General features: G+C 44.0%; 1 protein-coding gene across 4 annotated transcripts in view; it reads right to left on the reverse strand.

Moving 5' to 3' along the window:
* Positions 1–1,461: 1,461 nt before the first annotated feature.
* The window catches only part of LOC111248207 (uncharacterized), a 69,225-nt gene continuing 56,229 nt past the window's right edge, over positions 1,462–14,457 (reverse strand). For 3 of the 4 annotated variants that reach the window (XM_022800126.2, XM_086989544.1, XM_086989550.1), the window contains exon 4: positions 1,462–4,169. In XM_022800126.2, coding sequence (XP_022655861.1) covers positions 3,796–4,169 — 374 coding nt within the window. In that variant the 3' untranslated portion in view covers positions 1,462–3,795. Of the gene's footprint in view, positions 4,170–7,206; positions 7,913–14,457 lie in introns of those variants that run through there. The other variant, XM_086989558.1, reaches the window with a different exon arrangement.

The following is a 14,457-nucleotide window of genomic DNA, read 5'->3' on the forward strand; positions in this document are numbered from 1 at the left end:
ATATATAGTGTGTATTTTTCACTCAGAGTTGGGATAGATCGTTTTTAATCGTTCTTTTCTAGCTTTCTCGTTGCAGGGGTGATGGTCCCTGTGACGAGTGCGATGCGAGTCCTGTGGTACCTCCATCTGGCACTTTGTTGCACTATGGTAGCCCAGCCTTGAGCACAAAGAATCTATCCCAGCGCTCACTCAACAGCTCTCTCTATTCATTGTCCCAAACACAACTATTAGCATATAACAATCGTCAGCACAGTCATGCGCGTGTAATACGATAGCACTCTAGACAGACTATTCAAAGACCTATAGAACCCAGCGGCGACCCACACACTGCTATCAACTAGACCCAAAAGCTCCACGGAGCAGCAGAGTGTTTTTACAAGATGATAAAGAACAATTGCTATTAGCCAACCAATTGGCGCTGGCGGCAGTGCGCCGTGATGGCGCTGGCCGCATCCACCGAAATAGATATGCGTTTTTTTTCTGGGGTTCTGAGTAGCAGTGTTCTTCGTTGTCGTCGCTATTACTGATGTCATCGCTGTCATCCGCGTTTGCTGATCAGGATCAGGTGAAATTTTTTTACCCTGCGCTGGTAACAACACTATTAACGTCGGTGATAAATCACTACGGCTTTTTTAAGCATTTTACAGGACTTTGTATTTGGTCCCATTGGAACATTCAAAAAGGCTAATGAAGCCGCGTTTGCCTCTTGTTTCTCTCTTTATTCAATAAGGCACGCTATCCAGTTTTGCTTAGACTTATTGCTAGTACTGAACGTTTAACCTGATTCGAAATGGGCGTAGTTCATTACAGAGCCCTATCTACAATGCAAACATGTACCTCAATAAAGAACCCGCTATGTATGTACTGTGGGAACAGATTGAAATCCGTACTTTATTCCGTAATAAATGAGAACGTAATAAAATTCATCATGTGATGGCTAGCCTTAGGATCTGGATTGATTGATAAAGGATTTCCGGTTGTTTAGACATAATTATTAATATTGGTTTCTTTCGAGTGTTTGCAAGAATTGTATCAGACAACCATGATCATCTCTAAAATTTGTGTGCCTTATAAATCTTTGACCACCAGACGATAAATTCAAAAATCCCCTACAACGTAAGGTGAATAGCTTTGAAGTCCGTAATTTGACTAAGACCGACAACAGTCTGCATTTCTTTGTGACGGTTCTGTACGCTAGAATGGTCGGTTCTACATCGTGTCAACGTAAAGCACTTAGCCGGGTTGCAAGTTAGTACCTTCAGGTTAGAATGTATCGAAGTACTTACGATAATTTCATGTCAGCCGACCGGAAGCATCCAGGTAAGTGCAGACCCAATGCATAGGACGAAGCACCTACCTCATCAATGGATAGGCGAAGGTCAGGCCTTTCCTCACGAAATTAATGTAACGTTAGCTAGTTGTTACAGCTAAGTTAAATAAAAGCATTAAATAACAGCGACATATTATTGACATTTTATTTTTGGTAGATGCGTTCTCTTCATTAATAAACTCACACAACAATATATTACTATAGTCGTCCACCGATATAGTGAAAATAAGCAAACGAGAGTTATATACTCTTCAGGCATACATAGGCCGAAGATCTTCTCAATATTGTTTCCATCACTACACATGAAGCTTAAGCGACTTGCCGCATAGTTTTTGGCTCCTTGCCAAAACATGCTAAATATATAGGCTTTTGCTTACTCCTAACATATGGGTCCTTATCGATATTATTTATATGTTAAAAGTATTCATTAGTAGTAGCTCTATACACAGAAGCAAATGCACATCCGGCCAAAATAAGTCATCTTTTCGATAATCTTTGTGACAAGACATCGTCTCATCATATGGAAGCATTGTATATCGTTAGTGCATCCTATTCACAAATCAAGATTTCAGTGATGGGTAAAGAAGAAACACCTGTTCATTGCTCATTTGCTATGCTCTTTAAGGGAATGATATCTCTGTGCGCGCCCTAATGGAATCTATTTATTTCTATACAACGAGCGATAGAGATACTGCGAGTTAAGCAGAGCCAAGTTTTCGTGGTTTAAAAAAGAGGTCTTCATTGCTTTCTTTCGTCCTTTGCCATTGACAAACGCTGTATGATGGTCACATGATTCGTCGTCTGATGATTTCGTTGCTGCTGTACAATAAACAACTTATTGTCAGGTGATCCGCTCTCGATGACGTGGATGTTGGCCCAGTGGAATGCACACCATGTTGCGCCCTCGTCTCGCGACAAACATTTGCGGTAACCCAGTTGCGTATCCGTATAGGGTTAGCTGACTTATCGTGCCTGACGGTATACTTCAGCCAAACCCGAATTGTCTAAAAGCCTTGCTGGTTTTCTGCGAATAACCTATACATTCCAATAGGGGCAAAGCGCACTTCAAAACAAGTCGTTTCCTGCCCTATGTACTATGTGAAGATGATGGCTGTCGTATTAATATCGTCATTCACGCAAAGAACCAGCGGGAAGCTTTGATGGTTTCAAATGATCATTCATCCTGAACACAAGGAAGTTTAACCCGATAAATTGCAGCTCGGCTAATGCTACGTTTTTTGCCATTCAAATGATACAACTAGCGATTACGAGCAAGAAATTATTCTGTGTAAACACCAAAAATCGTACATTCATTCGTCCATGGCTGGGTTTCTTAAAGCCAGAAGAGACCAAATGTTCCTATAGGTAAGCCCAGGGCTGCTCGTGCCGCTTAACCCGCTCAATTGCGACAATCTAGTTTCCAGCCGAGACGACATAAATGAATACATATTTCTATTGTAACCACTGATTTTGTTTCAACGACGCCGAATCGCTGCCGTTTAAATCGTTATTATGTACAGCTACACAAACATACATACATACATACGCTCGCGCTTACCCGCTCACGCATACAAGCACATACATACGTGTATATACGTTCATTGGGTCCTTTTTTAAAGGATGGTAGGCCGCTGTTTTCTTTCACTGCTATTACCGTTGACCATATCACAAGTAGTGTAGCCGCAAAGGGATCAGCAAGGAGGAATCTGTTTCGCGAGTTCGCGCTGCCGTAGTTTGTTCGTCCTGCTCCCTCGGTACTCTACAGGTGCTTACTGTATAGCACATGCATAGGTTCATAGGTCCATAAATATGCAATGCAGATAGCAGCATCATAGGAGATGAAAACAAACATGGCCGTTTGAGACAGGAAATGACGTCCGACAATGTCTTGTCGATCCGTTACCGTACAAATGTACTCACTTGACATTCGTTCACGCACAATCAGCCAGCTACTCAATGACACTTACATTCAAATAGACACGAGCACAGAGAGCTAGACTAGAAACCTTCATACCTTTGTTTTATCTCAACTTTTCCAGATTATTCGATCTTATCGACTTGGCCGGCATTATATACACTCTCATCCATAATAGGTGCTGCGTATCAGCCGTTCCATCTTCCTCATCACATAACACGACCATGAGATTTTGTTCTTCGAAAAGCATTCGAATGGCAACGCTATAGATTGGAAAGAGTAGTTAGAAAAGGCATTGGATTTAGTTTTTTCTTTTCATTGAGCTCTATTAAAATTCAAATAGACATGTGTTTAATGAGAAAAGTTTCACCTCTCCTTTTTGCTTATAGCCCACCCGATAAGGCGGCGTAAAAAGAATTGAAATACATTACAGTAAGATTCACATCTCCTGACTAACTGCCACATTATTCGCTTTAGAAATTGTCTATAGCCGAGAGTTTCCCTGCGTTTTGCCTGACGCTTCCCTGGACACATTATAATCACAGGGCATCTAAAGGGTCAATGAAAGCGGCACGGGATGTGGAACCTGAAGCACTTCTGGCCCTGTAGTAGGTGGCGCGTGGGCAAGATGGACAAGCTGTCCAGAGGCCCCAACGCCAAGGGCGTTTCCAGTTACTCCAGCTACGACAGCGGCGGCGGCGGCGGCCGCGGCTGCAGCCGCTCCGAGGACTACTGCGCCAGCACCGCCCTGCGTCGTGTGCTGCGTCTCTTTGTGTCGGCGTAGGTCGACCTTCCTCTGAAAGGCTCTACCGCAAATGTCGCAGGCGAAGGGCTTGAACCCAGTGTGTTTCCGACTGTGCGTAATTAGATTCGATGACTGACTGAACGCTTTTCCACAAACAGCACATTTATGGGGCTTCTCGCCTGTGAAACATCAAACATTATTAACACAAAGGTAATACTTAGTTTTTAACAATCATTATACTAATGCAAGAGTTACCGCTATGCGTGAAGCCTCTCCGTGTACATGAAGCCTAGTGTAAAAAGGTAATCAGATTCAGCGGACTATTTATACAAGGTATCGCCAAAACACAACCAACCTTTGGCCGCGTCCTAAGCAGATATTTGCTGTGTCCTTTCTGAAGAAAGACATTAACATTGCCCTCACGTATTGCGTTTATCACTGTGTTTCACAACGATGCGTTGGATTATCTGGATACAACAAACAAGTCGTATGTCCAAGAGAAATATATTGAAATAGTTTAATCTTGCCTAGTTTTCGACGTTTATCTGACAAGATAACTGACTGCCTGCTACGCGAACGAGCCGATCATTTTACAGTAGAAATATCTTTTTCAACAGGTGGCAACGAGAAGCCTTACAGTGAGCTCAATTCAATCTTATCCGCAGTCACCATTCTATTGGGGTCATTACTTGTTTTGGCTGAGCAACTGTCTTCGCGCCGGTTCCTTTTTCCTTGAAACCATATATAGGATCTTCTCCTTCGTCCATTTACCATTTGCAGCTTTCTGCCTCCCCTCGTTTCTACATTTCGTTTATCGGACCTAATCTCTCATATGCACACACATGCATTATACGACAAATATATATACTAATATTTAGTTCGTATTTTTGTCTCGGTTTTACTTCGTTCTGCTTTTCAATGAGATAGCTGTGTCGGTTGGGGAGCGAACAGGAAGCGAAAAATAACCCCGGTCTTGCAGTTTCCTCAACCCACGTCGCGGCGTTCTATCGGAGGAGTGGGCGACGGGATAGGGGTTCAGGAGAGCGGAGAACTGCGAAAGGAGAGAAGAAGCTGGGGAAGGCAAAGGGAGCTCGGCTGCGTTAATTCGACGAAGTCGCTGGCACCAGCAGTCGCAGGAGGAGCCTAGGAGGCAGCAGCGTGAGTAGGGCAGTCAGAGGCCGAGAAGGGTCCCCACCAGTATCTCGTAACGTTAGGGCAGCAGCTAACTGGCTAACATCATCTCCGCCCAAGCTTCGTTTTTTCGCGCGTTTGTCCGTCCGTCAGTCCATCTCTCCTCCAGGTCAGACACCACCGGCAGCGGCATAAAGCAGTTTCTCCAGACGCCCGCCTGGCTTTTCGCTTTAGTGTTGAATGGATGATGTATGGTGTATGTTGACGGTGAGCAAGCGGAAACGAGTGTGTATAGGAGCGACCGCTGTGGCCGTCGGCAGCAGCACCTCCGCCAGCCCCTCCCGTCACACACGCAATCCCACATAGCTACCCACCGCCAGGAGTCCAACAAAACGAGCAAGACTATACAGGCATCAGAATATATTGAACGCATAAAGAAAGCGTTGAGGGAGGCAGCTTTTTCAATCAAAATTCCTCGACTGCGCATCCAGTCTGCTCAGGTCCGCTCGCTCATCAGCCGCGCGTCTTCAGTTTTGAAAAGGCCGATTTATGACTGGACCATTGTTCACTTTCTCCGTCTGCGCCCTTCTCTCGCTAGCTCCGTCCGACAGTGGCGGCCGGAATATTGACTATCATTGCCGCAATGACGACAATCACCTCACAGCTCACTTAAGCCTGGCTGTTTCACCTTCAACCCCAGCAATCATTCCAGCCCGCCTTTGAGAAATGGCAGTCATCGTTACTCCCGGGGTACTAACCAGGGAAGTCTACCTCATATGCTCCATCTCTATTGCGAGATCCTTCGCAAGTTCAACCGGCAACTATACGCCAAAGAGCTTGATAGCAGTGCCAGTAATTTTCCCGTTTCAGATTTTCGGTGGCGACTGATTCTCCTCAGCTAAATTGCCCACAATTTTTTTTGCTAGCCTGTTATCGTTGGCAGATCACCTAAAGCTAAGTATATACTGCGATATGTTATTTCTCAATGATATTTTCAGTATCGGTAACACGATTGTTTCTATTGCAGATGATCATACGCCTCACCGCACTGTGTATTCACATGTAGCTCCCGTATCGTTTCTATGCATCGGCACTTCCTTTTTTACCTGAGTGATACGGGCGAGTAAATTCTAGCTTGGAGAAACAATCTCGTAAAAAGTCCTGCCACAACCAGCGCCGTTTTTGTCTTTTTCTCGCTGTGCGCACTTGCCGCCACTGCGAAAAGCAGGGCGCCGTTGCCTGTCGTCACAAGAACTCTTCGACCAGCCGTTCACGCGTCCGTCAAGGGGTGAGGGAATGGGCGGAGCCAAATGGGGTCGGTCATATTCGACCCTTCTCCCCACGACCCCGTTCACCCGTCTGCTAGGACCCCCTTACCCGTCTTGACGGATCAAAAAGTCTTCCTCTTCCTTGCCTCGTTTCCTCTGCTTGCGTCAGTAACTCTCGAGAAACTGATGCGTAAAAAAGGCTGGAGTACAACGTCGAACGGCACAGCGAGCAGAGGTAAACGAGCCCGCAAGAAAGGAATTGGAGTAGATTGAGAAAAAACATGTGAGAACCTCTTCAAGGCCCAGTTCAAGAGACCTTCGGTGCGGCGCGTCGCGTCGCGTCGCCCCGTCGTCGTTACGGCAAAGTCCCCCGCTTTGCCGCCATTCGCTGACACCTTCAACCAACGGCTTCCTGCTCTCTCCTCTCTCTCTCTCTCCCCGTCTTGCTCTGAGACGTTAGAGTCCAGCAGCTCGGCCTGTCGGATGCTTGGTTATACAGCGACCGGAATTCTTCCCGACCCCGTCGTTCTGGTATTACAGCTTTTTGGTTGCTAGGCGATGAGGAGGTAAGAGCTATCTTAGGTGGGTTTATTAAATTTCCGCCGTTGATCTCGTTCCTTTTTTCTCTATGCAGGGACGCCGCAATGCTGTAGGCAAGCGCAGAAAACCGCATTTTGCGTCAAGAGCACAGGCCACGTACGCACGCACGCACGCACGCACGCATGCACGTACGTTCATACCGCTTTTTTTTGTCAGCGCCTGACCTTCAGAGCCTCGGACAAATGAGGTCACGCGACGTCTTGCATTAAAAAGAAAGCCAAAGATAAAATAAATTATAAAATGAACAAATTAATGACTTACAAAATGCAATTTCCATATATATTTTATTACGTTGAGTATAAAAATTAATAATTACTTAATTTTTTTGTTGTTGCAATCAGCCTGTCATCTTCTCTGCATCGAATCAGTTCGCCAAGCTTGTTTAAACAGCTGGTCAACCTTTAAGTGCAACCAGCCTATAGCGAATTGTTCGATGTATGAAGTTTAAAATCAGATGTTTTGATCTCGAGAAGGCTTCAAACTCTCTAAAGCACTTCCCCTATTTGATGCACGTAGATCGGATAGTGGAATGGCGTAGATGTAAGCAATAAACAATATTTCATCCATTGTTTTATTCTGAGATCAACTAATCCGTCTAATTAATATCGGCCAACTGATCGAATTATCGGGGCGTATTGATATTTATAGCATATATGTATGCGGACATGGGAGAAACGATACATTTTCCTGTCTATCTAGTCTCATTACGGTTTCGTTTATATTGAGAACGGCTACTTATTTACAGCCTGTGTTAACAGAAGCCGGTTCGATTTCACCTGTCACCACAAATAAAAGAGGTAATACTAGTACCTTTGTCGCCGTCAGGTCGTCTTTTCATAGAAGAAGTTGGCCGGTTGAAGACAGTGGTTCAATCAATAGCTACTTTCCACCACTTGCCCTTCGAGGGCACAAATGAGTACCACCTAGCAGGTGAAACGCACAAAGCACAACTAAAATAGATGTCGGCTAAACTAAAATAGACTGCGTAATAGTATAAAGCCTATGGACTTCCGACAGAAAGAAACGTGTCCTTTTGTGGTATCAATTATGCGGTCTTCGTAGGGGTCAAGGCTGTAAACTATGAATCATGATAGCTTATACGTGGGCATATACTCCAATAACTGTTTGTGCTGTGACTGTCGTTATCTCGTTAGCCTCAAAAGAGCCCCGTTGATTAGGACAGGTGCTTGCGACACTTGGCCTTCATCCTAAAATCGATTAGATAATATTTTGTAAAAAAAAAAGAAAATAAAAATACGTGATTGAAAAAAAGGAAATAGAAAATTAAAAGCAGACAGAAAGATCGAGACTTGGTAAATACCAATATGTTCGGTTCGTACACATACAAGAAAGATCAACTAAATGTCTCCATCAACCGAGTGAATTGACTCTCCTTTATATTGCAGTATTTTTGGTTTATTAATATAGTCAGGCAAGTAGGTACACAATAGCGTTAGATGTTGGTTCAGTTTGCGACTATATCAAGCGACTATGCTGTAGAGGTTTTTAGCGGGCATCTACCTCACTTGTTCGAATCTGTCGTCTCCCCTATTATCTCCACCCTTACGGCTCGTGTGAAACAACTTTTATTAGCGTAAGAACATGGGAGAGGATGGCTTTACCTGTACCATTTTGATAAGCCAGACACACTGTTTCCAGCTTGTTAATCTAATTGTCAAAAATGGACTCGTTGCAAATGCAGCAACGGTTGCCGTCGCAGATACGAAGTACTTCATTATGACGACGCGTTGGGAAGACCTATTGCATACAATGAATCCTTTAGCTTCACTGTTCAGATAAGGATCGTGTCTGTTGTTGCGCGCGAGGCGCCTTTGAGTATTGCACGATAAGAGATGAAATGCGCGATGTTTCCGATTGCGAAGTCGCTAACGAGGTGTCCAAGTGCTGTACTTACGGGTTGGCCTCTGGTAATGGTCGCGGAGAACTTGTGAAAAGTAACTACGTGTGGACTTATGGTGCACGCTTCCTTGTCGTAGCTGATATACACATATAGCCAGCTGCCTTTGTATGCGCGGCTGGATGTGTGAGGAATGTATCTATGTATGTGTGACGTGTAGAGAACATTAGAATTCAGGGTGCGGAATCACCGGTAGTTCCGCCCGCAACCAACATCTCAATCGAGCCTACCCCGACCTCGGTCGGGTGGAGTTCCTAACCTGTCAGTCTGCTGGCCGTTTCTAGTCGAGACTTCAGCACTGACCGTACTACGTGTCCATGCGCTGATATCGTGACGCGTACAACCAGCGGAAACTAACTGTCCATCCCAGACCCACAAGAGAAGTAGCACTCTTGCTTAACACCTAAACCTCCTCGATAGTTTAGATTCTACATTGGTATTCAACACGGACAATTCCAAACAACTACCAGCTTCACTCAGAGCCGGAATTGAAAAAAGTGGCGTCGATGAGCTTTTGACGAGAGTTTACAATGAAGACGCTATGCACCAACTGATCCTGTTCCAGCCAGCTTTTGGCGATCCCGGGAGTCGATGAATTCTCGACGCTCAGTCGCAGCGCTTAGGCACCGCGTGCATCGATATAAGCTGATGCAAATTTACCGGTAATGGGCCGTCAAAGAAAAATCCGAATCCCAAGTATAGTCACTGACAGGAGCTTGAAATCATTCTACCGATAGACACCTACTTAAAGTAGCGTACTTTGGATAACATACCTAGTTTACTTCAGAATTCGATATTTGGAGTCCGTACAACTCTTCTGACTACACGTTGTCATGAAACATTGGATGATACTTATGGCTTAATCGATACTTCCCTGCGAGTAATGGCAATGCGTCAGGTAGTCGCGTAGACGCGCGTGCCCAAAAGAAGTGGACGAAAATTAATTTGCAGTTCACTAGTGAACTAAATAATCCCTAATGTTTTTTTTGGCCGATCACAGCCCATGTTCAGCAAATTATATATTCGGCAAGTCATTTAGGCGTACAGCAGAATACGTGGTAAAGATGATTTTAATATTTAATTTTCACTGTTGAAGGCTTTATGGTGTCTGAACTATCGCTGGCCCTGTCTATCGAAATACTGTACAGGTAGCTCAAGCTAATTTGATATGGAATCGAATTAAAAATACGAAATTATTTTTATCGAAGTAGCTGTTCTTCCATCCAAATGCCAGTTAATTATATAGAGGGCGCCTAATTTGAATGTTATTCAGTCATATGAAATTAAGCCTACGTTAGTCCCTTAATGTACCGGAACAAACTATTGATATCGTCCGGTGAACGAAGCTTCGAGCACTAGACGGGATGATTTTCGACAGTTACTTTGCAATCATTTCACTGGACCTCTATAGGTAGTGTGACGCGTTAGCGTCTGCCAACGCAATTAGCACAGCTGCTTACAGTGTTAGAGATAGGGATAACTATTAAAGATTTATTATGTAGCGTCTATGACTACTTCAATCTACAATGGCCGCGAGTAGAGCTAGTAAGGACAATATAGGTCCGGCTGCCTTCTTGTACACTTCAATCACATCAGAGTGTGGTTGGTCACCCACCACTGGGAGGCTCGATGCCGTAGCGTGCGCAATGGCCAGTACACCGGGTTGTAATCGACTGCACTGACAACGGAATGGCGAAATAGTTGGAGAGCAAATATCGCCGAGGTCGTTATCGTTAGGGAGGGAACTAGCATCAAGGAGGGGATCCGGGATCCTGCGACACCGTGAGGCCCCAGTCTCACGCAGTCCCTGCCCCATCTAGCGCCGCAAAGTCACTCGAGACAGTTAAAGTGGACCAGAGTGGGGTTGCACTCCTACCAGCTACTAACTATGGATAGTGACTGCGGGAGTGGTAAGCGAATCGATATAGCACTGGGACACTGGGTTCTGTCTCTTTACGACGACGACGAAGTCGATGAAGACAACGGGAGAAGTGGACAATATTTCACTCAGGAACGTTTAACCAAGCTGACCCAGCCACCGTTCTGTACCAAAGACGTCAAAGTGCCTATAACTTTACTAAAAAACGATCCAGCTTTTCGTTTTTAGCTCGGTACGTTATGTTTGCAGGTCTAATGTCAGACTTAATCGATTGTTTCGTCTTAGCAATAAATGTTTTTTTTTTATACAAAAACAAATAGTTTTACGTGCTTAAGCGCACCTACTACCTGCACTGGTTAACAGGCTGCAAGAACCAGGCGCTCGTTGCAGCGACCTATTCCAAATGAGGATTCGGTGGCAATTTAAAGAGATTCGATACTTGTAGTGCTTTTCGCCGAACTAACCGGTATTATTCACTGTGGAATTAGCTGAGCTACCCTGATGCAGTGCAGAGTCCAGCAGTCCTGTCTTTCTGCCCACACACAATGGAAGCAGGTAAGAGGGAGTTGACATAGCAGAAGCGAATGGGTTTGTTCACAGTGCCGAGTAAAAGTCAAACCTCGAGCTTCAACTCAGCACACCCTAGATATCTTCTACCACACAAGCCATTACCCAGACGATAAATCGCTGTCCTGGCAAAGGTACACCTTAGTCGAGATATCAACAACAGGTCCATTTTGGCGGAGATCTACACACAGCAGACTACGGCAGTAGAAGCAAACATCGCTGTTTTGCATCTGAAATGCCTGGACTAGCTCTAGGCATACCTTAGAAATGGCTATAGATTCCTGTTTTGGCCATGACATTGCTGCCGTCCTTATGGTAAGGCGAACACTTCCTGCATTTTTAGCACGGCACAGTCCGTTCGTAGGTCGCAATATGGGTAACAACAAGAGACTGGCTACAAAAGCGTTCGGGACTTTGCGACACATGGAATGCATCGACCTACTTCATTTCGACCCCCCCCCCCCCCCAACCTTCCGCCCGGTCCTGCATCCTCTCTGAATCAAGAACTCGCCGTGCCTAGTTGACTATGATAGATGAGTTACATTGACGGATTGGGCAGTAATAACCGCATAATAACACTGACAATAATTATAGCTAAAAGCCACAAAGAAGAAAGAGAATTATGTGGAGAAGCTCTTCGCGTAAATAAAACTGCATGATCAGTACCTGATCGAGCCTTGACCACCCTGATACTTGGATTGGCAACCTGCTGACTAGGCCTGTGACCGGACTGTATCGGAAAGCAGTCGTTCAGAATTAGGTAATTCATTTAAAACATACCAAACTTCAAGTAACTTATTTTATCGTTGCAATAATTAAAAGAGCCGACTGGTCCATGAGAAAACTATCGCTATGAAAAGCCCATATTCGTGGCTACTAGCTTATGCCGGGTGACAAACCCTTCAGCGTACGATTTCAACCCTCCTTATCTTTGCCCCGTCTCTTTTATGATCGTTTTGTGGTCACCTGCTTTTAGAAAATCGCGTCGGCATACAGACGACTTAATTTCTGGAACAATAAAAAACAAAGTCACCGGTATCTCGTATCCAATTTCGATTTCGGTCTTAGCTTATTTGAAAAGAATTTTCCGTTAAAGCCAATTTGTTCATTCGAAGATGTGCTTCCTTCTGCTCGAAGTGTGTTAGCACTTTACTTTCGTCCACTCTGGTGATCATTGAAATAATAACACGAGGCAGAGGCTTTTCGAGATACCATGTGGTGTTAAGAGCCCTTGAGCACCATCACACTAAAAACCCATGCAGGAGATGGGTAGCTTTGCACGAAAGCGCACTGGTACTCGACAGACACTTAGCTTACCCGAAAAGCAACGCGGCCTCCTGGGTCGTGGCGTTTTCTTATGTTATTATTGTTCCTGCAGGTCCACGCTATTCGTAACGCATCGCGCTAACCTAATCAAATTACGCGTACCACAGACCGTGGGCTCTCAGCAGAGATCTACACTTTACCTCAAGAACTCAAGATGGACGATGTGACAGTTGCCTCCTACGGCATTCACAATATCTCTATCCTATAACACTTTAGGCCGCTCTTTTTGCAAACATGTAGACATAGCAGTTCAACGACACTCTACGACCTGAGTCGGATATAAGTCAACAAACCATATTGTTTGACCATGTGAAGATTGAATATGAATGCAATGAAAATACATATAAATTGATGCAACCATCACACGATTACGAAAAATTGATACCGGATAAAGTGAACTGGTATTTGTTCCAGCGTCTCGGTTAATATTCCGCATCAGTTAGTTTCCCTTATTTATTTATTTGTTTTCAACGAGACTCTAATATAGATACAGGGTGATACACTCAAGTTCAGGAAAACTTTGTCCGCCTGTTTGTCGTAACAGATATACATTGACCTAAGATTTTTTGCGCTAGAAAAAGGCCAATTCAACGACACCGCCAACTTATCATAGTAAAGAACGGGGCGTCTTTTCTCAAAGCTTGAGCAAAAATTAAAGTTATCTAATTTTTCCGCGTTGGGTGACCCCCTGAAAATTAGAAGTTTTTGTCTTTCCCGAAATTGACGGTCTTCTTTATGGTTACTTTTCATGCGGAGGGTTTTCATAAGAGGAACGAGAAAGTCGTTTATAGGGTTTAGATTTAAGGGACTCAAAAAAATTATCAAAATGGCTCCATAAAGACCATTTTCGATACAGCTAGGTTTTCGATAAAGAAATTAACGACCATTTTAGAAAGGAAAATACCAACTGCCTATAGGGTAGTCCAAATAAGCTTGTTTTTTTTTTGTAGCTTTTTGTAGTTTTTTTGTATTTTAACCGTTTTAAGGCCTTAGATTTTTGTGACTTTCGGCCTGCAATCGGCTCAAAATTTTATTGCATTGGATTTTTTTGAATGTATTATATTAACATTTTTACAGATTTACACGTATCGGTATGATACGCGGTTACGGTAAAAATTATTCGCGGATTGGCAACGAAATATGATCAGTGGTTTAGGCAGTGACGCTATAATCGCAGGAAATGATAATTATATATATCAACTAACCATGACATTTTTTTGGTACAAGCAAAAAAATTTCGTTGAAATGTTTATTTTTATTCAGATACAGTCTTGGAAAGAGAAACATAGACAGGTTCCTCAATTTGATCGTATCGCCCAGTATAAACAAAAAGCAAAAAAAAAAAATTGTATATTTACGTAGAGATATTCAAAAAGCAATATGTCCAAAGTTCAGCGTTTAACGCACCAAGCAGATTATATCCCTAAAAAAATAGTTACACTGTTCATCCTAGAGTCTCTCGTTGGGAATAACCATGGTCGAAAAGCGTTTCGAAACATTAAGGGCGGAGTGGGAATACCTATGATGCTGAAAAGACAGACAAACTTATCAAAGCCAGATGCTTTCGACGATAGGCAGATTGAGCTACCAGGTGAAGCGACAAGACGCGAACAGACAGCAGGGCTGTCGGCAATGGCTGCCCTGCTATTGCTGCTCTCGCCTGTCTATCCAGTGGCGCTTGTCCTGACAAGCGGCAAAGACATCGGAAGCGTAAGAGAAGTCTCTGTCTTGAGTATGTCAGGATGAGGGCGTGAATATGATTTGTCAGGACTTGCCTT

This window comes from Varroa destructor, unplaced genomic scaffold (genome assembly GCF_002443255.2).
Source record: "Varroa destructor unplaced genomic scaffold, Vdes_3.0 BEIS01000001.1, whole genome shotgun sequence".
NCBI classification, from domain to species: Eukaryota; Metazoa; Arthropoda; class Arachnida; order Mesostigmata; family Varroidae; genus Varroa; species Varroa destructor.